General features: G+C 48.8%; 1 protein-coding gene across 2 annotated transcripts in view; it reads right to left on the bottom strand.

Annotated features, from left to right (window-relative positions):
* Positions 1-1,446: 1,446 nt before the first annotated feature.
* FARS2 (phenylalanyl-tRNA synthetase 2, mitochondrial) overlaps positions 1,447-25,623 on the bottom strand; it is a 474,195-nt gene continuing 450,018 nt past the window's right edge. Inside the window, exon 8 of one of the 2 annotated variants that reach the window (XM_067751902.1) lies at positions 1,447-1,522. In XM_067751902.1, the coding sequence (XP_067608003.1) occupies positions 1,462-1,522 (61 nt within the window). In that variant the 3' untranslated portion in view covers positions 1,447-1,461. Of the gene's footprint in view, positions 1,523-21,520; positions 22,307-25,623 lie in introns of those variants that run through there. The other variant, XM_067751901.1, reaches the window with a different exon arrangement.

Raw genomic sequence — 25,623 nt, 5'->3', positions numbered from 1 at the left:
TCAGGGGGCGATTCATAAACAGGACTAATTCAGAGGAGCAGGGGCCAAGGTGCGAGGAAAATGAGCCCACCTCGCCCAGGACAGCTTGGGGAGGACACAGGGCCCCCTCTACAGGGGCCCCTCCCCTGCGATCTGGGACACCCCACGTGTGCCTGATGTTCTGCCCTGGCCGTGGACCTTTTCTGACTAAGAGCTGGCAGGACGCACTGAGGAGTAACTTCTCTGCTTCTCAGATGCAAAACCGGAAGGCAGACCGGCCTGCTTGGGGCCATCCTGAAGGGAGGACTCCCAGCAGAGCCTCGGGTACACGGGAAACCACCCTTCTCAGACGCATCCCACGGCTGACAGAGGCTGGGAGCATCCCCGGGTCCTGCCTGGGGACCTGCACGGGCTTCCAGGGAGACTGCTGGGGCGTTTGTCCAAAGCCATCCCGCGGGAGGTCCCTCCCCCGAACCGTGCGCTCCCTTCCTTTCCAGCCCCTCACCTGCAGAAACGTGGGTTTCTCATGGGTCTTTCCAGCGTTTCTTTTTAGGAGGATTGTTCGGAGGGAAGGTGCTCATTAGGGGGTGTGTGCGCATTGGCTTCATCTGTGTTTGCCCTATTTTCACGCTGCCTCTTAGGCCCTAAACTCTAGGGACAGGAGCTGTGTCATTTCCAGATAAATTGTCAGTGTGCCCTGAGGTGCGGGCAGCCCGGAGCCGTGGGCCCGGGAGGGAGAGGTGATGCCAGTGCCCCGCGCGCGGGGGCACCGGGGCTGCAGGAGGTACAGTCACCTCTCACGGAGGTGAAGGCCCCCCGGGGCACAGCCTTGCTCCCCGCCCCCCACCGACCCGGGGCTGAGCCAAGCTCTGGCCCCGCACATGACGTAACCAAAGCACCTGGGGGAGAGCTGTCTATTTCTGGGCCACCCAAAGGAAGGGAGAAGAGTCCCAGTCGGACTCGCCCCGTCAGGCAAACACAGATCTCTCGAGCAGCCTTTACCTTCTAGCTTCTGGGGAAAAGCAGTGCCTAGGCACGGTACAGTCTCTCATCTGGAGCTTATACTCTAGCAGACTTTAAAAGACTAGTTAGACAATTTGCTGTTTTTTACAGTTATTAGTAGGGATATAAGGAGGTACAGGAATACGCGAGAGCATATGAAAGGCTGGCCTCACGTGGGGCGTCTGTGAAAGCTGCTCGTGGGAGCTACTGCCTTTCATTACATCTAAGATGTCTCCCACTGTAAGACACACCACTGTTCTACGTACACTAAGAAAGAAAGTAACACCTCCAATTAAATAAGACATGAGGCTCTCTTACGGCTTAGAATTTTTATTTTTAATTTGACATAGATTTTTATTACATGTCAGTGTGCATAACTAAGAGAGAAAATATAACTAAAACAGATTCTTAAGGAACTACTAACATGTCTTCATCTTCAGAGCCCATCTGTTCCGAATCACCTTCAACCAGAGCTGATGTCTATGCTTCTCCACGAGTTATCATCCTCTGTGTCACCAAGTGCGTTGGTGACATGATATTTCTTAAAAGAATGTGTAAGAGAGTGAAAGGCTCTTGTTACTTGCCCTTACGCCAAGTATGCAACCACGTAGCCCTGGCGTATTTTTGACTCTCGCTCGGGGGCTGCCGCTAAACAGATCTGATCCGCCATTTCCCCAACCCGACACCACAACTATTAGCTCCTAGGGGTTAAAAGAGTGCATGACACTGTGGTGGAAACAAAAAAAGTAGCACAGAAACCCTTCCCTTGAAGAGATTTTAATCTCATCGGGGAGCAAGATAGCATCCCCTAAACAATAACAATACACGATGATGAGTTAGAAGAGCTGGATGCCTGTATCAGAAAATCAATACCACAGGAGTTCAGAAGAATAATCAGTTTAGTCCCAGAGGAAGTAAGGCATGTGTCAAGCTAAGTGCAGGCGTCAGCAATTTTTTTCTGTCAAGGACCAGATAGTAAATACTTCAGGCTTTGTGGGTTGTAGGGTCTCTGTCGCAATGACTCAATTTTGCCATTGTAGTGTGAAAGTAGCCAAAACAATACATAAACAAATGAACATTCCTCTGTTCCCATAAAATTTTATTTACCAAAAAAAAAAAAAAAGTGCTCGTACTGTGTCCCTCATCCGCCGGCAAGCCTGTAGCCCCGTTCTGCAAGTCCGGATGCTGGCACTGTTGCTGGGCGCACGCACACAGGCAGCGGGCAACTGTGTCCCAGCTGCTGCCAGCAGAAGCCAAGGCACCCCCATGTGAGGCACCCCAATTTCAGAGATGTTACGACACGGAACGCATCTTTTTTTTTTTTTTTTTTTTTTTGCGGTACGCGGGCCTCTCACCGCTGTGGCCTCTTCCGTTGCGGAGCACAGGCTCTGGACGCGCAGGCTCAGCGGCCATGGCTCACGGGCCCAGCCGCTCCGCGGCATATGGGATCTTCCCGGAGCGGGGCACGAACCCGCGTCCCCTGCATCGGCAGGCGGACTCTCAACCACTGCGCCACCAGGGGAGCCCGGAACGCAACTTTTAAAAGCAATGAAACACGGTAAATAGTTTCTAAGATTATGTCTTGAGGATAAGCAAGGACTAGCTGAGCAAAGAAGGCAGTGGGGGAGGAGCTGTCCTGAGGGAGCACGCAGAGTTGGGGGGCGCAGGTGCGTTGCAAGAAATTAAAAATACGGCGAGGCTGGTGCCCACGACAGAGGAGAGACAGGTGGGAAGTGAACTGACAGGCAGGGCTTGTCTCTACCTGTGCAAGGCCTCACAAGTCTCCTTAGAGATATGGAATTTCACCCTAAGAGCAAGGGGAAGCCCTTAAAAAGTTTCCAGCAGGAAGTGGATACAGGAGGGAGAGAGGGAGGCGCATGAGAGGAAACGTAAGATCTTTCCATTTAGAATCTGAGGATGGGCTGCGGGAGGCCCGAGTGGAGGTGGAAGGTCAAGCAGAGGGCCTGGCAGTGACCCCATGGGAGAGCAGGGGGGCTTTGTGATTGGAATTTGTGGCTCTATTCACGACTGACTGGATGGGAGGTGGTGAGAGGGATGGAGGAGTCCAGGTCGCCTCCCAGGGAACCTCCTGGAAGCAGGGCGACTCACTGAGTCAGCAAACACGGCAGGGGGGCCAGTTTGGGGATGGGAATAACACTGGTTAATACTGGCCACGTGGCATCTGAGGTAGCCCTGAGACCTCCAGGTGGAGACCTCGTGTAGGCAAGAAAACAGATGGGTCTAGAGCTCAGAGACTGGGTGTCTAGGCTGGAGAAGTGCACTGGATCCCCTGGTCAGGGAACTAAGGTCCCACAAGCCACACGGTGCAACAACAACAACAACAAAAAATTTAAAACGTCCAAACCAATATAACCACTTGGTAATAAATCATTCAAAATGAGACAGTGGACTTCAGAGCCTGATGTACCATTCAAGTAAAATTATAGAATTTAGTTCAGAAGACTGTGTAACATTTATGGGGGAAACGTGCGCCTTGTTTTCTCCTCTGAGTCTGTTTTCAATTCTTGAACTGAACTCTCCAACGTTCTGTATCAACTCTCTGGAACGTGTGTCCCTCGTGTCCTTTTCTGATGAAATGTCATGAGTTGCCCTTTGACATTCAGCATTTGCCAGCCTTGGCACCGAAAGGTTTTCCTTTGTTCACTGTAACACAGTCCTCTTTTTCCTAAAGTCAGATTTCAGATTCTCTTCCTGTGAGCCCAGAAGATGTATCTTCCTCACCCCTTCCACCCTGATTTTGAGTTTGTGGGCTTGAAAGTGATGTTGTGGGAACCAAGCAAAGGAGCCGGAAATCAGAACAGATGGATTGATTCAGCGCTCCCCTCCTCTCCTCCTGAAACGTCTTCTTCATCCCTCTCAGCCTCGCTAAACCCTCCTAATGCTTCAAGGTCTGCATTGCTCGTTCCCTCAGAAGGCTTACAGGAGTTCCCACGTGGACCCTCCTAGGTTAAAACTTCTAAGAGTAAAAAGAACACATTTGGTCTGTTCATCATTTCCCCAGCATCTAGCACTGTACCTGGCGATTGTCAGACACGAAAGAATATATGCTGAGTCAACTGATGGCTTTAAATGAATGGATAGATTCGGGGTGCTTCGCCCATCTCAAGCAACTATGAAACAACAGAAAGGGCGGAAAGGAAGAGAAAGTCATTCTTCCCAAAACACACACCATCTATATCACATAATTCAGCAATTAAGTGCATTGAGTGCTCATTTGACAGTACACAGAATCAGCAGTGTTTGTTTCTGTGTCACTTTGACAGCAATTCTAACTCATCTGACTGACTTAGAGGGGATAGTAATCACAAATGACAGTGTCCACAATGGCCTCGCCCAAAACATAAAGTGGATCTTTGTTTTCTGGAATTAATGAGCATTGAGGTATGATAAGCTTAGCATTTTCCTTCTCTTGTTTTGTTGTTTTAATAGTATTGTATTATCTGTTGGGCTACATGGCATCACCTTGTGAAGAACATGCATGCTGGGTGTGATAGGTAGACTAACGCCCCTCTTCCCCAAAGATGTCCAGAACCTGTTATGTTACATGGGAAATGGGGAATTAAGGCTGCAGATGGGATTAAGCTTGCTAATCAAGTGACTTTAAAATATAGAGGATTATCCCGGATTATCCAGGTGGCCCAGTTTAATCACAAAGGTCCTTTACGTGTGGAAGAAGGAAGCAGAAGACTCAGTGTCCTGGTGATGCAGTGTGAGAAAAACTCAACTGGCCAGTGCTGTCTCTGAAGATGGACAGACCATGAGCAGAGGAGTGCAAAGCAGCCTCTAAAATCAGAAACGGCAAGAAAGCAGATTCTCTCCTAGAGCCTCCAGGGGGAAGGCAGCCCTGCCAACACCTTGATTTCAGCCCCACAAGACCCTTTTTGGAATTTTGATCCCCAGAACTGCAAGATAATAAATTTGTGTTGTGAGCCACTACATGTCTGGTCATTTGTTACAGCGGCCGTAGGAAACTGCTACACTGGGGTTCTCAATAAAATAGACCAGAAGGGGGTACAGATGTGCTTTACAATTTATCAGAAAAGATACAATGAAAGCATTTATTTTTCTCATTTTGTCCATTTGTGTGTATTTTTTCTCTCCAACCATTCCTCATTGGCAGAGATGGGGACCTATGCTTTTTCAGGATTCAACACAGAGTGACATCACACCATAGAAGGTGGCCAGGAAACAATGGTGGGTTAGAAATACGCAGTGGAGAGCAGATGTGTTCAATGACTCCGTGAAACCGAATGAAATTGGTGTTCGTCCAGGAACTTTTGGGTAGTAAAGGGAAAGCTCACAACCCGAAATAGAGTGATGACAGGAGCGATGCCCTCCTGTTGCCTAGAAGCTTGGGGTCAGGAGATGTCGCAGGAAGGTCCAGGGCTCCACGGCGGGGAGTACACGGCTGGCGTGGCCCTTGACAGCGCGTCCCATTAGCTTCTAGCTCTTCTTCCACCTGGTCTTTAGCAGAGCCGGTAACGGGTAACTGCGTCTAACAGACGTGCATTTCTGCTCATCGCTTCTTCCGTTTGCAGACGTGTCCAGGAACAGAGAGCATCAGAAGGTGGGCAGGGGAGGGACAGCCAAGGGCGGTAATGAGCCTGGGCTATTTTAAAACTTTGGGAATTGGTGCCGGATGGTCAAGAATAGGCACGAGGGCTTCCCTGGTGGCGCAGTGGTTGAGAGTCCGCCTGCCGATGCAGGGGACACGGGTTCGTGTTCCGGTCCGGGAGGATCCCACATGCCGCGGAGTGGCTGGGCCCGTGAGCCATGGCCGCTGAGCCTGCGCGTCCGGAGCCTGTGCTCCGCAACGGGAGAGGCCACAGCAGTGAGAGGCCCGCGTACCGCAAAAAAAAAAAAAAAAAAAAAAAGAATAGGCACGTATTTTATATAAAATCCACACCTAAAAGAGACTATTTTCCAGAGGGAAAAAGAAGTATTAGCAAACTCGGGGTTTCATGAAAACTTGAATAAAGTTTCACTTGTCTTTTCAAAGCATTAGTTCATGAGCCCAGACCCTTTTTCTGAAATGAAAGCTAGTGCAACTCAAACACACTCGTGGGCACTTATTTGCTCATAACTGTACTGTTCGCTACCGTAACCTGAGATTGTTGGAAGGATTACCTGAATTAGTGTTTGCAAAGTGTTCAAACAGTGCCAGGCACATGGAAGCACTGTGTGGGCATTACTGACCATTATTGTTGAATCAAAGTAAACCACCTCCTTAGAACTCTGAGACAAAAATAGAGCACAGCTCTTTCTGTCTCTTTCCATCTATGCAATGACACACCAGAGCTTAAGGAATGATTTGGTGGGTCCAAGTTGACTCTATGCAACATGCCAGCTCAAAAGAAATCACAGGAACTACGTAAGTTAAGTCCCTCGTAGAGGTGGGGCAGCGGCAGGGTTAGAGCCTCACTGAGCAGCCCAGCTCAGCCACTAGCAATGCCACGTGGCTGGAGGGGGAGGGGACTCTCTATGCATCTGTCTGTGCATCCTGCACGGCCTACAAGGAGGCCAGCTCCAGTTCTGATAAATATCTGTTGAGTGAATGAGCTGGGCAGGTCACACACACACACACACACACACACACAGCCTCCATGTCCCATTCTGTAAAAATAAAAAATTTTTTAAAATGAACCTCAATTGTTTCTAGAGACCATCCCAGTGCCTTCTTACTAATTTTTTTCGTAAAAAAAGATCAATAATCTTTTAGAGGAAAGATTATATTGAAAAATAATAGGGAAATCTGTGTTTATAAAGCAAAAGCAAATGAAAAAAAGGTCACCAGCACCTGTTCCTCTCCCAATTGCCTCTTCCTTTAGCTTTCAGACTTTAGGGGACAGCACAGGACAGTGAGTGATGTATTAAAGAAAATAATTACAACTATTTTAGATCACGTTCTCTGGGAATGTTCCCTCCCCTGAGGAAGAGATCGGCATGTAGGAAGTATTTTGTGGCGTGATCTCAGAATGCACACGCAGAGGAGTAAAGAAAGAAGGATTTGGGAGAGGAAGGAGTTGAACTGCTGGGCAGTCACATTAAAGGCCCCAGTCAAACCACCGAGAGCCCAGGCATGGTCCTTCCGAGCTGTCGGGGCTGGAAGCATGCGGGCTGTGCTTCCACATCTGCCATTGCCCCATCTTGACCAGTCATTGAACCTGATTGCCCTGGAGGAGGAGGGACATGGCCTTGGGGGAGGTAGCTGTCCTTGACTGAGGACATTTCCCAGAGAAAAACACAGCCACCTCCCCCGCAGGGGCTGTGGAAATGAGACCCTCAGGCCTTGTGTTTGTCATCTGTTGCCGTATAACAAATCACCACTCACTTAGCATCTTAACACAGCACACGTTCATTAACTCACTGCTTCTATGGCTCAGGGCTCTGGACACAGATTCACTGGATGCCCTGGTGAGGATCCCACAGGCTGCAATCAAAGTATTGATTGGGCTGCATTTCCACCTGGAGCTCCACTGGGGAAGAACCCGCTTCCAACATCATTCAAGTTGGTGGCAGAACTCACTCCCCTGTGGTTGTATGACGGAGGCCTGATTTTTGCTGGCTTTTGCTGGAGGCCACCCTCAGTCCTAGAGGTCGCCTGCAGGTCCTAGAAGTGGCCCATGTTCCCTGCCACGTGGGCCCCTCCCACACAGCCAGTTTCTTCGTGAAGTCCACAAGGAGTCTCTCAGCTCAGAGAGGCTGGTGTCTCTTTCAAGGGTATTAATCTGATTAACTCAGGCTCACCCTTTGCATTAACTCAAAATCAGCTGATTTGGGGACTTTAACTATCTCTCAAAATCCCTTGACTTTTGCTATACCAGGGGCTAGAAGCATGTCCCAAGGCCCACCCACACTCCAGGGGAGGGGATTATGTAGGTAGGGCATGAACATCATGGGGCAGGAATCACGGGGAGCACCTTGGGGTCTGCCTGCCATAGTCTGCAAGGGGGAACCTTGGTGGTTCACTACCTATTCATTATAATAACTCAGACTATAAAATTCGGTAAATAAGATTCTCCCAGTGCCGAGCGGTTTTAGGTTTTAGACCCGTTTTGCAGGCAGTTTTCACTCTTTGGGGTTCTCACAGCCCAGAGGCAGTACCAAGGTCTCCACGGTAGCAGGGGACATTACCCAAATCTGTATTTATTACCGGAAAAGTTGCCACTGGGTGAGCATTGGCATAGCCAATTGTGGAATTGTGGCATAGCCACATTGTGGAATTCCATGCGCACCTGTGGGGTGACATTTGTCAAGACTGAGAGCTGTGTTTATGCTGCAAGGGAGTGGTTAGTCTCTCCAATCCGAATCTTCCGCCGAACGTCTAACCACTCATCAGTGGCCGGACTGTCAGACGAAATAATGGCTAAGTTTGCTTGTAAGAGTCAACAGGAAAGTGTTCCCTTTGTCAAGTGAAAATGACAAGAGAATTCAGAAAAAAATCTTTCCTAAACTGTATAAATTCAGTGTCATAAAAACAATCTGTGTGTAGGTTACACTTACAAGTTTTTATGTTTTAATAGAAGCAGAGTAGAGGGAGACATAAAAATTGATCTGAAGATGCAGGACAGACCCTTGCAGGAACCCCAAACTACCAATAACAGCCCTGGAATTTTGGTGTGCCGCCAATCCTAGCCATTGACAAACCCAAATGGAGAAGACTGTTCCAGGCAGGAAGGGAACTATCTGTTTAATTCTCTGTGGATCTCATTGCTATCTCATTGTCAGTTAATGCTTCCAGGTAAGCACAACACCTACTCACCCTCATTTTACGGAAAAGGAAACCAGCTTTGCCTTCTTGCGGTTCAGAGTCTACTGATGGCCAAATAAACCCATAGATCCAGGAAGCACAGTAAACTCCAATCAGGAAAACAGAAAGAAAACTACACCAAATCACATCAGAATCAAAATTCAGAAAAACTGTGAAAAGGAGACAATTTTAAAGGCAGCCAAAGAAAAAAGACATGTTTTATGGAGAGAGTAAGAAAGCTAAGAATGAAAACAGATGTTTTGTCAGAGACAGTGCAAATCAGAAGACAGGGGGATGGTATTTTTCAAGTTCTGAAAGAAAATCTGTCAAACTAGAATTCTATATCTCGTGAACATATTTTTCAAAAATAAAGAGTAAAGATTTTTCAGACAAACAAACAAAAAAGTGAGAGACTGGCACCGGCAGACCTACGCTACAAGAAAAGTGCAAAGGAAGTTTCACTGTTTCATTACAAGAAAAGGAAGTCTTTCAGGGTGAAGAGAAATGATGCCAGATGAAAACTTGGATCCGCACAAAGGAAAAGAGAGCCCCCAAAATGGAAAATGTGGGGAAATATAAAAGACACTTTTTCTTGCTTTTAGGTTTCTTTAAACTCTCTCTGTTCCAATAAGTGGTGTGAATTCTGTCTCCTGGCTGAACTCTGGCTGGATCAGCCGCCTTATTTCTCTTCCCAAGTCTGTCTCATCACCAGAACTACGCCATGACCCTCCCCTCTCATGGCTTCCCATTGTTCTTAAAAAACTACAGGGACATCCCTGGCGGTCCAGCGGTTAAGACTCCACGTTTCCACTACAGGGGCCGTGGGTTCGATCCCTGGTCGGGGAACTAAGATCCAGCATGACTCACGGTGTGGCAAAAAAACAAAACAAAACAAAAACAAAACACTGCAAGGCAAGAGAAACTACCTTCTGTTGAATGCCTACCCTAACGCACACGCTGCTCTTCTCACAGCATTTTCCTTAAACTCGAATTTCCTTACCATCTCTGATCTGACCCCTGCCAGGCTCTCTAGCATCAGCTCCCACCCCTGCCTACTCACCATCCTCTAAATCCCCACAGCCTTTTGGGTTCCGCAGAAACACCAAGTCCATTTCCACCTTTCATACTGGCTCGTCCTGCACTGAATGCTCTTCCCCCAGATATATGCATGGCTCACTCCTTCTTAGCACTGTTTGAATACCACTGCTCCAGAGAGATTGTTCAACCTTCCCATCAAAGCCAGGAACCCCCGTATTCCTTTCCCATGACCATCAGCACAGGTCAGTTGCCATTCTGTCACCCTGTTCCGTTTCCTGGGAAGAGGTAACAGAGGTGGGAGCTGGTTGCAGCAACAGGGTCATTTGTGCCAAGGAAGCCTCCACAGAGAGGAAGTAAGGCAGGCAATTCTCACAGTGTAACAGCAAGGGTGGAGATCATCGACACCTCTTCTCCGAGAAATTATTTTTTTATCGAAGTCGAGTTTATTTACAACGTTGTGCTAATTTCTGCTGAACAGCAAAGTGACTCTGTTATACATATATATATGAATATTCTTTTTTATATTCTTTTCCACTATGGTTTATCCCAGGACATTGAATATAGTTCCCTGTGCTGTACTGTAGGAACTTGTTGTTTATCCATCCTGTATATAACAGTTTGCATCTACTAACCCCAAACTCCCCCTCCAGCCCTCCCCCACCTGCCTCCACCTTGGCGACCACGAGTCTGTTCTCTATATCTGTGAGTTGGTTTCTGAGAAATTATAACGAGGCTGAAACAGAAGGGGCCAGAGACTGTGAAAACGTCCTGGGGTAGATGCTGCATGTGACAGTCCTACACACAACGTGATTTATTAAGTGGCCTTTTTAAGAGTCCAGCATGGTGGTGAGAGCATTTAATTGTACTTAGGACTCGTCTGTCTTTTAACATGGAGAATTATGAGAGAGATTCACTTTTTTATAAAGAAGCGTGTTTTTTTTTTTTTTTAAAAAAAGCAAAGGTAAATAAATACTATAGTAATTTCCTGGCTTTCTGAGTTTTTTAATTACTAAAAAAGCCTAACCCCAAACCACACTGAACACAGGTATCAGTTCATCACATGGCCATTGCTCTCAGTCCCCTAACCAGTGTGTGATCTAATTTCACAGAACCCACACACACAGCAACACTCTAAACAGCTCGTGGACTCAGAGTTTCTTTTATTTCTGCAGATCAGCTGGTTAATAAACACTCAGAGATGTTGTATCTTGAGGTTCTGTTTCTGGAGTGTTGCCAGGTCAGTTTCTGGAGTGTTGCCATCATTAGGAATTGGTGAGCTTTTGCAAGGGAGAATTTTATTGTACTCGAACACCATTCTGTTCTAAAGCTGGTGGAATATGAAAAAAAATATGGTTGCTGGCTTCCTAAACTTAATATATTTAAGGCAAAGATGCAAATTGTCACATGACACAAAACCAGTGAATCCTCATCCTTAATCAGGCACCCATTACACTTAATCTGGTGGATTCTCTAGTCAACTTGGAGTCAAAGAATAATATTATTAAAAACATGTGTACAAAGCAAGTGTGGTTGGAGAGTTTAATTTATGATCTCTGAGAAAGAAGCATGGTTTACAAAGTGTAACATTGTTAGACTCTCAGAGAACAGAAACATCACGTTACAGGAAAATACAAGGACCACCAGCCAGACAAATTCTCCAGGCGCAGTTTATTCCGTGCAGTGGCACAAATGTGAGCATCCCTGATCCTTTCTAAAGATGTAAAAAGTCACCGAGATGAATAATTATAATGTAGAGAGACTTCCAAGGATGGTCATCAAGATGCCAACAGCCAATGGACCTAGCTGGTTTCTTCCTTCTTCCCTTCCTTCCTTCTTTCCTTCCTTCCTTCCTTCCTTCCCTCCTTCCTTCCTTCCTCCCTCCCTCCCTCCCTCTCTTCCTCTCTCTCTCTCTCTCTCTCTCTCATTTTTTAAAATGTGAAACATTCCCCTCTTTAAAAACACAAATATTATAGAGAGGCCAGAAATAAACCCACGCATATATGGTCAATTAATTTACAACATAGGAGCCGAGAATACACAGTGAAGAAAGGAGAGTCTCTTCAATGAGTGGTGTTGGGGAAACTGGACAGCCACGTGCAAATGAATGAGACTGAACTACTCTATTACACCATATACAAAAACTAACTCAAAGTGGTTAAAAGGCTTGAATGTAAGACTTGAAACCATAAAATCATAGAAGAAAATAGAGGCAGTAAGAAGCTCGTTGATATCCGTCTTGGCAACGACCTTCCGGATCTGGCAACAAAAGCAAAAATAAACATGTGGGACTACATCGAGCTAAAAGGCTTCTGCATAGCAAAAAGGAATCATCAACAAAATAAAGAGGCAAAACCTACTTAATGGGAAAAGTATTTGCAAATCATGTAACTGATAAGAGGTTAATATCCAAAATATATAAAGAATTCATACAACTCAATAGCAAAAAACCAAATAATCTCATGTTTTAAATGGACAGAGGATCTGAAAAGACATTTTTCCACCAGCAACATACAGGGACCAACAGGTACATGAAAGATGCTGAATATCGCTAACTAGGAAACACAAATCAAAACCAAAACGAGATATCACCTCACCCCGGTTAGAATGGCTGTTATCAAAAAGACAAGAAGTAAGTGTTGGTGAAGAGGTGGAGAAAAAGGAAACCTTGTACACTTTTGCTGGGAACATAAACTGGTACAGCCACTATGGGAAACAATCTATGTCCATGCTTTTCTAAAAGCATGCTTTTCTTTTTTAACTATATTTTTTTTAATTTACAGAAACTTGAGAATCAGAGAGGTTAAGAGATGGCTCCACGGCCATGGGTGTCAGTAAACAAGCTGGGATTGGGGCTCAGATAATCTGACCCGGGGGCAGTGGACAAGAGGACGGGCTGCCCAGATCTCCTTCAGGAACAATGTACTCCCCAGCTGCTGGAAGTGCTACCCCAAGAGGGCCCTCCAGTGTCAAAGGTCACACATCCTTTCTGGGTGGCTCTCACCTGGAGGGAGGGTACAAAGGACTCCAGCCCTGTGGGCGCTATACCACAACTCGACTCCTTCCTCTGCCCAATTCTGCTTCTTTCCTCGCCCTTCCATGAGTGGGTGTCCCCAGACCCCTCCCTCAAAAACATGCTGCACAATAAACTCCACCTCAGAGCTGGCTTCCCAGAGAATCCAACATGTGACAATTGGTATCAGGACTGGGTCAAGAAAGCAGACATTAAGATGTGACAGTGGAGCTGGATCAGCTGCCACCAGACTGACAATAAAAACCCCGTTGCTGGTTGCAGGTAGAGTCCAGGCACCCCAGCACAGATTGTTATAGCTTTCAGCAGTGGTGAAACGGGATGGCCGGTCGGTGGGGGTGGGGGTGGGGGATGCATTAGCTGGTGTGATGCATCAGACATATGAGAAATACAAGGGCATCATTGCTATAAGGACAGCAGAACTGGGGGGTTACCGCTGGAGTTAACTTCTGGAAGAAAATAACCAAAAGCTGATAGTGGTTAATCAGCAATTAAAAGCTAGGTTTGGGGATTCCCTGATGGCGCAGTAGATAAGACTCCGCTCCCAATGCAGGGGACACGGGTTCGAGCCCCGGTCCGGGAAGATCCCACAGGCTGCGGAGCAACTAAGCCCGCGCACCACAATTACTGAGCCTGCGCTCTAGAGCCCACGAGCCACAACTACTGAGCCCGTGTGCCACAACTACTGAAGCCTGCGCATCCTAGAGCCCGTGCTCCGCAACAAGAGAAGCCACTGCAATGAGAAGCCCGCGCATCGCAGCAAAGAGTGGCCCCCGCTCGCCACAACTAGAGAAAGCCCACGCACAGCAACAAAGACCCAACACAGCCAACAATTAATTAATTAATTTTAAAATATTTCTTTTTAAAAAGCTAGGTTTGGGCTTCCCTGGTGGCGCAGTGGTTGAGGGTCTGCCTGCCAATGCAGGGGACACGGGTTCATGCCCCGGTCCGGGAAGATCCCACATGCTGCGGAGCCGCTGGGTCTGTGAGCCATGGCCGCTGAGCCTGCGCGTCCGGAGCCTGTGCTCCACAGCGAGAGAGGCCACAGCAGTGAGAGGCCCGCGTACCGCAAAATAAAAATAAATAAAATAAAAAGCTAGGTTTGAAAGCAGGAGGGAAGCATAGGCCCTCTTCTCCTGTAACAGGAGGGCAGGAAAGGCTGAAGGCAAGGACTCCATCTCCAGGGCAGCAGAGTTTCAGGGAAAGTTACACTAGGAAACACGGCAGGCCCGCTGTGCCGGGAAAGCATGGGACCCTGGCACATGGGATGAGGGCATCTGTGTTGATGCTGCTGAGAATTGGGAAAGCCCAGATTCTGCTGCCCGCCCCCCACCCCCAGGGCCTGCAGGACCAGCCTCTCCTCCCCACTGCTTGCTTGAAGATTGTGCAGAGGCCTCGCCCTGTAAGACACATGCTCCTTTCGGGACCCCATCCACAGCCCCTCTGGCCACAAGTACAACAAAGGTTAAGTCACAATGTAACCCAGCCAAGACAAGGAGGAAACGGGCTCTAGCCCAGGGCAGCTGCAGGGCCCGGCCAGCTGGAGCAGCAGGACGGCCACGTGTGGGAGGGGTGGCCTTGGGGTGCTGGAAGCGAGCGTACAGAATGTGAGGCTTGATAAAGGAAGTGTTCTCGGTCTGGGAGCGCTCTGCTGGGATTCAGGGTGGAACACCCAGGGGAGGCCCTAGGAGATGGTGCGGACATGCTACCAGGATGGCCTCTGGAGATGGAAAAGGTGACGGCTGCGCCAGGTGAGACAGAAACGCCGGCACGTCAGCAGCAGGTGGTGCAGAGGGATGGGCCTGGTCAAGTGGACGTACCGTTTAAGGGCAGAGGGCATGCTCCACAGGGGGCCCCGGGCCGCCCTGCCCCCTCCAAAAGGGCTCCAGCGGCACTCGGAGGTTCTGGGTGCCTCTACAGAGACGCTGCTGCACAGCCGGGCTCGCCGACAGGAAAGGGGACAAGAGGACACCAAAGCAGCAGAGGCCACCTGCAGAATCAGGTGGAGGCAGTTATCCCAGTGAGTGTCCGGGTCAGAGGGGCAGACAGAGGGCCTGACCCACAGGGAGTTAAGGAAATAGCAGACAGAGCCCTAGAGGCAAAATAGATGGGCGGCCAGTAAGGAGAGCGTTCCGTCTGTGCAAGCAAAGGAATGAAGGAGGGATGGGCTGGAGGCAGGGGTGAGGCCCCAGTTTTGCTCAGTTTCCAGACTGGATCCAGATTTGGGGTCCAGAGCCCAGGGACTGAAGGAGAGTCTGGGTCCCCAGGAGGAAGGAAGGAAGGAAGGAGGGAGGGAGGGAGGGAGGGAGGGAGGGAGGCCTGCAGCACATGGCAAGTATAAGGGCAATGATATCCCAAGTCTTCTCCCGAAAGACCCATGTGCTCATTTACGTGGATAACCGCACACTGAAGGAAGCCCAATACTCCAACATTTTGGGGACCGTTGGACATTGTACAGTCACCAAGCAATGTCATGTCTGTCTGCCTTAGTCAAGAACATAATACCTGGAGCCTTGGCCTAGGCCCAGCTCACAGTGGGCCCCTGGGTCCACAGACACCCCCCCCACCTCCAGTGCCCATTCCCCTGGTACCTGAATGCCTGGCTGGGGTGGACGTACTTGGAGGTTGTCGCAGCCACACTGGGTCCTCAGCCTGTGGGCTAAGAGCTACTGTAGTGGAAGAAGCCAAGCCGTGCCTCTGACATCACTGCCCCTCCCCCAGCCGAGCGTGTAGGGAGGCTGGGGGGCCTTGCTAGAAAGGGCTTTGGGGCCAAGAGTCAGTTTCCTCAACTCCTCCAGCAACCGGTCCCCCCAAAAGGCTAATAGGGTTGTTTACGTTTTACACTGAAAAATGTAAACACCATTCTCAGCTCTCAGGCTGTACAAAACCAGACAGCAGGCAGGAGACGCCGTGGTTGGTCTCTGTCAAGTTCACGGTTTTCAGAGCGGGCCGAATGGACTGTGAGATCTCCCGGGAGACACAGTGAAGTGTCGTCTTCCCTTTGGGTCAGATAGTCCCCAGGACACTGGACTGTTGAATCTTGGACACATCCGAAGTGCATTTACTTGTTTTCAAAACTTAGAAATTAGTCCTAAACAGAACAAACTTAGATCAAAAGTATGTAACCTGGGAATCTAGTTCCTCCATTAAATTACATGCAAAGTCCTGTGTGCGTGTGTTTTTCTGTGAGGAGGTCCGTGCATAGCTTTCTTCATATGTTCAAAGGCTCTGTAAGCCAGGTGGCGCCGTGTGTGCCTCAGCCTGGGCCCCTGCCCCGGGGGTCAGAGGGTGGATGCCGCCTGGCCTCCCCGGTGAGGACCCACCGTCCACAAAAGGCTTCTGGGCTGCCACCAGCTCCAGAGGGCTTCGGGCATCCGAGGGATGCAGGGGAAATCTGCCCCAATCGATAGAGTGAACGGTTCAATAACTCATTTTGCTGCCGAGGCAGTAAAATAAATAAATAAGAACCTGGCTGGAAGTTGAAACCGTCCGTGTTCAGAGCTTCTCAGAGGCCGAGCTGATGGGCTTTAATAGCCTTGGTCGGCACAGGACACAGGCAGACTGTCCCAGCAGTGTGCCCTCTGTTTCCTCGGTAACCGGACTTGAAATAAGATGATGCTGGAACTGGGTACCAAATCAATTTGCTCGAGGTAGAATTGTGGGGAAGGCAAGCTTCCCATAAAACCGCAGACTGCACTGTCCAGTTTACTATCGTTTTAGCTTGTGTGTATCTTCCTCTCATTTACCTCCCTTCTGGCTTACCCAGCCCCTTCCCCCCAACCCCAGACCCACCCCACAGCCCCGCAGAAAAACAGAAAACCCAAGTTCCAGTCATGCTATCATCATCAGTAGGATGCTTCTTTCCGGGCTGTTAGGGGAGGGTCAGGTGAAAAGAGCTAAAGGCAGATGCACTTGGGCGCAGCTCTTTTGTGCTATGATACTCAGCAGTGGTGCCCCGCCCGAAGCAATGATGTAGGAATTGCTCCCTTGTGAGGCCGGGTGTGAAGACATTGTTTCAGGCCCTACCTCAGAGGGAATAAAATTCCCAAGTATTCCAGCAGGTGAATCAGCAGTTCTTAGACTTTGCCTGGCTTCAGTCTCAGGGAATTATACCACTTACCACTTTGGCTAGATCAAGAGTGGGGTAAACATCAGGAAGACCCTTCCCAGCATACTGTACAGCTCTTCTGCTAACACTTATCACACGATAGTGTAATTGCCTAACGATTTCTATGGGCCTTCTATTCAGCCATGGACTTAGTAAATGACAGCAGCTTACGACATGTATGATGAATGAATGAATGAATGAATGTTAATGGAGATTGTGGTGAGCAATCCCTCAGCCCATGCAGAGTCCTTGGGTTTTTTATTCTCTTGTCATAGCCTCCTTCCCACTTTGAGTCCTTACTTCCCAGACTTACAAAGGAGGGGAGCTCCACTCCTGAGCGCAGAGGGCCCCAACGAGAAAGCACTCTCCCCAAGTCTGACACATAATGGCATTCGATAAATGCTTGCCAATTAAAGCAGCACTGATCATCGTGCAAGATAATCTGATGCTATTTTACAACTGGTTTTGAGCTTCCACCTTTTATATGGTCAAGTTAATAATTCAAGAAGCTTTCTTTGAGTGTATCAGTCAGGATAGGCAGGCATCAGCGAACTTTCTCTCTAAAGGGCCAAATAGTGAAGATTTTCTGCTTTCCAGGCCGTGCAGCCCCTGTCAGAACTATTCCCCACTGTCATGGCGGCGTGAAAGCAACTTTATGTATATGTAATGGGTGTACATGAATGGGCGAAGCCTGTGTTCCAATAAAGCTTTATTGACAAACACAGGTGGAGGGCCAGATTCAGCCCATGGGCAGTAGTTTGCCAACCCATGAGCTAGGCTGGGTTCTAATAACAAACGCCACCAAAATCTCAGAGGCCAAGCACACTGAAAGGCTGTTTCTTCTCATGCTACATGTCCAGTATGGGCTGGTGGGAGAGGGGAGGCTTTGCTCCAAAGTCACTTTACTCCATCTCACAACACCGCCATCTCCATGGGGGGCTTCAGTGTCTCCCACAGCAGGAGAGGGAGGGCCTTTGTTCAGGAGGGATACACATCACCTTCAGTCTCACGTCCTGGTCTGAAACTCATCGCCCGGCCACGACTGAATTCAAGGGTGTGGAAGATTGTAATCCGAAAATAGAAGAGAACTGAGTATTGGTGAATCCGAGTACTATCCGTCATATGCAGCATTAGCGACGTGCAAAGTCCTATTCGGGAGAAGACAGTGGCTAAAAGAAGGCCTCTGCCTGCAGTGGGTGGCACAGATATGGCTGTGCAAATAGCAGTAAGGCAGCGGTGAGAGGGCAGAGGAGTCTGCTGTCTCTTCAGCCGAAAACACTATAGTCAGATCTGAGATGAAAACACAACATGTGGCCAGGCTGTCGGGACGAGTGTTCTAATTACTGACACATTCAGCGGGCAATGCAGATTCAGACAACATCCTTGCCCCATCAGTGCCTTCAGACTGTGTCTGGACTGAGGAACGTGGGCCTGCAGGGGAAGGCGGGAGAAGGACAGAAGAGAAAAAAGCAAACACAGCCTTCCAGGCAAATATTATGACGCAAAATTTAAAAATAGTAAAATGGGGGCTTCCGTGGTGGCGCAGTGGTTGAGTCCGCCTGCCGATGCAGGGGACGCGGGTTCGTGCCCCGGTCCGGGAAGATCCCACATGCCGCGGAGCGGCTGGGCCCGTGAGCCGTGGCCGCTGAGCCTGCGCGTCCGGAGCCTGTGCTCCGCAACGGGAGGGCCGGGGCCCGCGTGACGCAAAAAATAAATAAATAAAATAAAATGATTACCTGGGAAACTGTAGAAAAACTTCTACAAAACAAAGGACAGACATTTACACTATGTCAGCCACAGACACCAGTGGACTCGCGTTTTGATCCTCACGTGTAACTTTTGGGAGAAATCATAGTCAAATTCATTTCCTAGGTAGGGGAAAAGCTGGAATTGGAAAAGCCTGGAGTGAGGCTACCAGCACACGGCATGGCCCTCGTCCATCCCCGCCTCCAAGCCTGGGGGCACGAGGGCCCCCCAGCCTGGGGCAGAGAACTCCTGAGACAGGACTGGCTCCAGACTCAAGGCGGACAGCTTACCTGCCTGATGAAACAATCCATTTTGTCGGTTCCCAAGAATGCTTACCTTCTCCCCAGCGACTTCCAAGAATTAATTAATACTAAATGCTTGTCAGGCCCTTTGCCAGTGTTAAGGATTCGTTTCACGTTAAAGGCCAGAGTAGGCACAAATAGAAGAGTTTGGCTTTATTTTGTAAATACTCCATCTGAGGATGAGCAAAAATGACCTTGCCGCGTGGAAAGCACAAGAGAGAGAGGCTCTCCCATAAAGAAGGGTCATCTCCACACCACACAGAAGGCAGGTCACACACCTGCCTGCACGCAGCCAGACAACAAGTACACGACTTTTATTATGACCTTGTGTGAACGGGTAGGTACAGCTAAAGATAAGAACCTTATTATATCCTCCAAGAAACCTCTTTGGTGTCTACAATAAGCTACAAGAGCGTGCGACTGTTTCTTGGGATGACAGTGGAACATCTGAAATACAAGGCAGTGGAAGGTTGTCTGTCGTCTAGAGCAGATACAGAGGCAGAGGGGGCCTTACCTGGAGCCAGTGAAGCTGCAAAGTCCGAGGGAACCGTCTCCGAGGCTGCCCTGGCTTCTGACCCACCTGCAAGTTCAGGCGCCTTCCAAAACGACCCTCACTTCCCATAGTTTACCGGAAGGACTCACAGAACTCACTGAAAACTGTTACACTCAGAACTACATTTTGTTCCAGGGAAAGGGTTAGAACCAGATGACTGAGACACACACAGGGCAGAGTTAGGATCCCAGACACGAGGCCTCCACCCTCCCCAGGAGCCCACCCTCCCAGCATCAGCGTGTGACCGTCTGTGTCGGGTAATCCCCACCAGCGAAGCTCACCTCTTACGGACGCACGACTGATGGCCCACGCAGCCGAACCCACTTCCGGCTCCCTTCTCTGCAGTTCGGGCCGACGTCAAACTGAGGGTTGTACGTCCCCCCGTTAGCATAAACAATCACGTGGGGTCCAAGGGGCTCCCCGTGAATCACAAAGATGCTCCTATCAGGCAGGGAGGTCACCTCCCAGGAGCCAGAGACAAGGGTCAGCTCTCCTTGTGGGAGGACAAATTCCTTACCACCCAGTTCCCCAGGAGAATGAGGAGATACCCCCAGTAGCTTTGCCTGGGGAGCCTGCTGGGGGCAGGGGGGTCTGAGCGTGTCCAAAAGTTCGAGGGGAAAATGATGATGTCCCCAAGGGGCAAGTCAGGGGATTGTCTATTTACGCTCTTTAGCCTAAGTCCGTCCTGGACGGCACCGTTTCCCGGAGCAAGATTCCAGGCCCGCAATCTCTTCTTTCCTCTTCTGTTCACTCACGGGCCTCACTTATCCACGGCTCAAGGTCTTCTCCAACCTCACATCCTTTGTGAAGTGTGACCGTTTTAAAAAATGGCTTCCACACATGTGGAACTTCCTGGTATTTCTCAAAGTTGACGTGGGTGTGGGAAAATGGGATACAGCTGCTGACGTGAGGGGCCCTTGAGGCAAGCGTCTTGGAAGTTAAATTGGCACTGTGTATCGAAAGCCCTAAAAATGTATCCCTGATTCTGAGAATTTGTTCTAAAGAAGTAAGTGGTGTATGAAGAGCATGGTTTATTTCTATGGATGGGGGGGTCATCGCAGCATCAGACGTAATAGTAAAGAAAAATTAGATACAGCCAGGAGTCCAGCAATAGAGGCTGTCAGACATCCCACGACCTGTCCAGAGGCAGCGTGCTCTTCCTTCATTCAACAAATGCTTATCGAGTACCTACTCTGGGCCAGGCACTGCCCGGAGGTGAGAGAAACACAGAAAACCTGGCTTGTGGAGCCCACATGTATATATGGGGGACAAGGGAAGGCGACAAACACAATACACTTTTCATAAAAGTACAGTATGTGGCATGTTGGGGGGTGATATTGGGCCGTGGGGAAAATGGAGCAGGGCAGGCAGTTGGAGAATATGGTGGCGAGGGGCTTGGGGAGGAGCTAGAAAACATAGTAAAGAGGGGAGTCAGGAAAGGTCTCGTTGAGAAGAGGCCGTTCGATGGGGGCTGGGGCAGAGAATGTTCTAGAATGTTCTAGAAAGAAGCAAGTGCCAATCAAGGGCCCTAAGGCTGGAGCACGTCCAAGGAATAGCAAGGAAGCCACTGCACTGAAGCAGAGTGAGAGAGAGGGAAAGGGTGGGGCGGGGGGGAGCAGTGAGTCTGACCACAGTGAGACCCTTGCTGTTTCCTCTGTGGAGGGGGCGCTGTGGAGGGCTTGGGACAGACGAACAACATGAACCCCGGTTCTCAAACGACCATTCTGTGCTGAGTGTTGGGGACAGACCTAAGAAACAAGTTCAGAAAGTGGCGGTCTGTGAGGAAGCTACGGCAATATTCCACACGTGAGGTGGGAGTGCCTCGGACCCGGGTTGAAGCAGCGGCAGAACTCTGGATCAGCTGCGGAGGCGGAGCCAACAGGATTTGCCACCATGTTGGGTCCAGGGTTTGAAAGGACAGACAGCAAGAAGAGTCCATCTTTCCAAACCACGTACGGGAGAAAACGCAATGACGTGAGAAAACATTCAGGATGCGTTTCTCAGTGAGAAGGCGTGCTGTAAATCAATGGGTTCGAAATGATTCCATTCTTGGAAAGGAAAAGACATACGTGTACACAGATGTGAAAAGGCTTGAAGGATGTCAGCCAGACTGTGAGCCCTAGTTACCTCTCGAGAGGGATTAGCAATTGTTTTTATTTTTCCTTTTTTTCCTTTATTTTTCCGATTTTTAATTTCTACTTTCCCCAATATGAATATGCATAGCTTTTTAACTAGGAAACATAAAGCAAGTCATTTAAATGTGATGCCCTTTCCCATCCTCAGTACAGAAACCTCGGCCAGGTCACTTCGTGGCTTTCTCTGTTTTCCTGATGGTAATTAGCGCTACTAAAGACGTTATAGCTCCAAAGAGAGAAGACAGTAACGATGTAGAAGTCTTTGCTGTGTTTCCCAGAAGCCATCTCAGGCAGAAGGGGGTCTGTGCCTCATGAACTCAGAGGAAACAGATGCTTGGGAAAGCTTTAGTGGCAAAATATAGTATAGTAACATCTCAGCTTTCAATTCATGACAAATTGTTTAACACAGATGAAGTGCCCAGGATGGCATCAAGAATGACTGGGTGCATCTGTCGGTTCTACCTTGCTGTTGAGGGTCTGTCTCTTATGCTGCCAGAAGAAGCAGCACAGGGACGTGGGGAGAATGAGGAACTGACGTTGCATAGCTCAGACTTCAGGCGTTACAGGTGAGTGGAGAAAGATGGAAGGATTTGCTGGGATATTCAGGGGCTGCTGCCTGGAGGTTGCAGAAGCTGACATCGATCCTAAAGAAAGAGAAGGGAAGGATGAAGGTTGGCGCAGAGGAGAGGAGAAAGTTCCAGATTAAATCAAGGGTTTGTTCTCTTTACAGCTCTTCAGTAAATGAGGACAGCTTCTCCGGAGAAGTCCCCTTAGGAACATTCAAGTCCCCTCCTCATATGAAGCCCTATGACTTCCGCTGCCTGGGAGCTGCTCACCCAGGGTCTCCTTGTCTATGGAAATGGTCCTGTCTCCCTAAACCAAAACCTTAACAGAGTCAGGATTATTTAACTAATCCTTTCCTTCTTTTAAATGAACATTGAAAATGGAAACCTTTAAATGATATGCTCGAGGATGTTTATGTGTTTAAGAAATGGGTTTCTTTGGCATAATTTTAACGAGCCTCACAGTTAATGACTAAGTAAATGGCTCCCACTTTTGGCTTTGGTAAATATTTCTCTCTCCATCGTCACTTATTCTCTTATGGGAGCCATAGACTGCTCTAAACTCAGCACAGAGAATTGGTTTAAGTTTCTTTGATGCCATATTTAGTAGAAACTTCCGATCACATCCATTAGGGGAGAGAATGGATTTCTTTCCTTTTCTAGAAAACCTTCTATGAGTCACAAATGAGCGTTTTCTCCTCTCCGGACCTGGGCCTGCCCCAGTTCTCAAACTGTGCAGATGTAGAAATCGGCACGAGGATAATTCTCTCCCATCCTGTAAACGTCCGACCTCTGTCACCGCCGTCACTGGAAGAGATCTGCCGGTCCAGGACGCAAGAACCTGGCCCCTCCCCCGAGCCTGCGCGGGCGCAGCCGACTGTAAACTGAGTGACCCGGCCAGCGTGACGCGAGCTCGCAGGGCATCGAGTTCAGATGCTGCTTCTCCCTCCGTAGCAACGCATCATCCGCCACCACGGCAGACGTGACCCTCGGAGGACCACGCTGTGCCCACGTGTCCTGGAGGATGTGCTCCTGGAGGGCAGGTGCCGTGACTCGTCACCAAGGTCAAGATTCCGTGGTGGCAAGGTGGCGACATCCGCCCCTCCCACCCCCACGCATTTCTCTAGTCCCCTTCCCTCCTCTGGACTTTTTCCAAAGCACCTGTCACCATCTAACCTACCAAACGTGTGTCACTGTGTCATGCTCAATGACTCTCTGCCCCCTGCAGTGAGAGCTCTGGGGCAGGGGCTTTGCACCGTTTTATACTACTTCAGTGAGTGGCCCTCAGTAAATACGTAGTGAAGAATAATTAAAGCGTCCCCCGGCGTCGAGGAGAGCACCTGGAACACAACAGGTACTCGAGAAATCATTTCTGAATGCGTGAGGCGTCTGTGGGTTTACACATGTCATGTCATTTAATCCTACACGACAGGCATTATTATTCCCATTTGACAGACAAGGAAACTGAGACACGATAGGTTCAGCAGCTTCCTCGGGGTCCTGTGAGCGGTGAACGGTGGACAGAAGATGCAAATTCAGCTCTATCTAGAGCCAAACCTCTTGTAATTATGCTAAACTGAACAGGATTGTTTACTGTGGAAACAGACCATTGAGAATGCATAGATTTATTGATATAAACATGCACATTTTAATTACAGCTTGTAAACATGAGAAGCTTGGAGACAAAAATCTAATATCTGGCCCAGGTTCTCTTTTGCAGTTACCTGTTTATCCTTGGATTGCTTCTCTGATTGCGTCTGCATCATCAAAATATATTTTAAAATATTTATGGTGCATCTGTGTTGTGTCGGGCACTGTTCTATGTGTAGGACACATCAGTGAACAAAAAAAAAATCCTGTCCTCATGAAGTTTATTGCCTTGCAGGGGAGAGAGATAATAAGTTATGAATATGAGAAAAAAGTATATTCTACAGCATGTTAGAAAGCAGTAACTATGGAGAGGGAAAGAAAGCTGAGCAGGGTAAGGGGGCAGGAGTGCCAGGAAGAGTGTACAGAGAAGTGTAGGGACCACGCCTAGATGCGCAAGAGTGAGCCAGGCAGGGGGAAGGGCCAGGACAAAGGCCTGAAGTGTGCCTGCACATCCAAGGAGGGAGGAGGCCAGTGTGGCAGCACCGGGGTGGTCCAGGGGACAGCAGTGAGAGATGGGACCGGAGGGAGCAGGGCTAGATGTTGCAGGGAAGGACTCTGCTTTTATCCGGGGACAGGTGGGAAGCCACTGGAGGGTTTTAGAAGAGCTGTGACACCATAAACTTTTGCCTCAAAAGGATCCTCTGTGGCTGTGTTGAAAGTAGACTCCAGGGGACAGAGGTGGGAACAAGAAGGTCAGGTCGGAGGCTATGCATCAACTCAGACAAGAGCTGATGGTGGCTCGAAATAGACCGGGAGCAATTGAAGTGGGATAAGACATCCAAACTCTATTTTCCAACATACCAATTATTTCTGCCTTCAATCGTGCAGCCTCTGTGGCTGCTTCTCTGTCTCTCTCTTTGTTTAACTTTTATCGAGAAGTGCATACATTCTCAGGGTACAGCTTGGCAAATATTCACAAAGCGAACACACCACCCCAGTGAGAATCTCGGAACCTCACCTGCGTCTTCTAATCACCACCCCCTTTGCTGCCAAAGGTAACTAGCCTTGAACACCATAGATTAGGGTTTGTTTGGTTGTTTTAGTTTATATGACTATAGAGGAATTATACGACTCTTTTGGTGTCTGGCTTTTTTTTTTTTTCAGTGACGTTTTAGTGTATAGCAGTAGCTTGTTCATTTCATCAGATTTCCAGCCATTTTGTCCACACTTTACTCTATTTCCTCTATTATTTATCACAGTTATTTAGAATCCGGATCTGATACACTCACGTATCTGTTAGCAGCAGGTCTTTTTCTATTGCCTATGTTTGCTCTTTGGGTCAGATGCCAGTGTTGTGCATGAAACATTGTAAAGGTTCTGAATGATGTCTCTTTTTCCTGAAAGGATTTATTTGTGCTTCTCACAAATAGAATGGGAGCAGAGCACCTTAATCTCATCTGTGGTTGAGCTGGTCAGGAACACAGTTTCAGCCTCAGAGGCCGGTCCACTCCTCACTCGCCCTTACCACTGGGGTTCCACCTGCCAGCCTGGGGGTACTTCAAGGATCCCTTCTCATTGGCAGACCCTGAACCCAAAGTCCTGTCTTCCCAGTATTGTGAGACTGTTGAAATCTCGTTGTGGCTTCCCAGCCACAGACCTGCTGCTTTCTGCTGCTCTTCTGGGCTTTTCTGCTGCGAATAAATTGGCAAATACCTCAAGAGAAAAGCAGCAGAGAACACCAGGCTCATCTCTCTGTGGTTCTGAGGGACTGAGGATCCACCCTGTGGTCCTTTCCTCTGTCCTGCGAT

The sequence above is a fragment of the Pseudorca crassidens genome, chromosome 10 (assembly GCF_039906515.1).
Source record: "Pseudorca crassidens isolate mPseCra1 chromosome 10, mPseCra1.hap1, whole genome shotgun sequence".
Classification (NCBI taxonomy): Eukaryota; Metazoa; Chordata; class Mammalia; order Artiodactyla; family Delphinidae; genus Pseudorca; species Pseudorca crassidens.
This window is presented reverse-complemented; position numbering and strand designations above follow the sequence as displayed.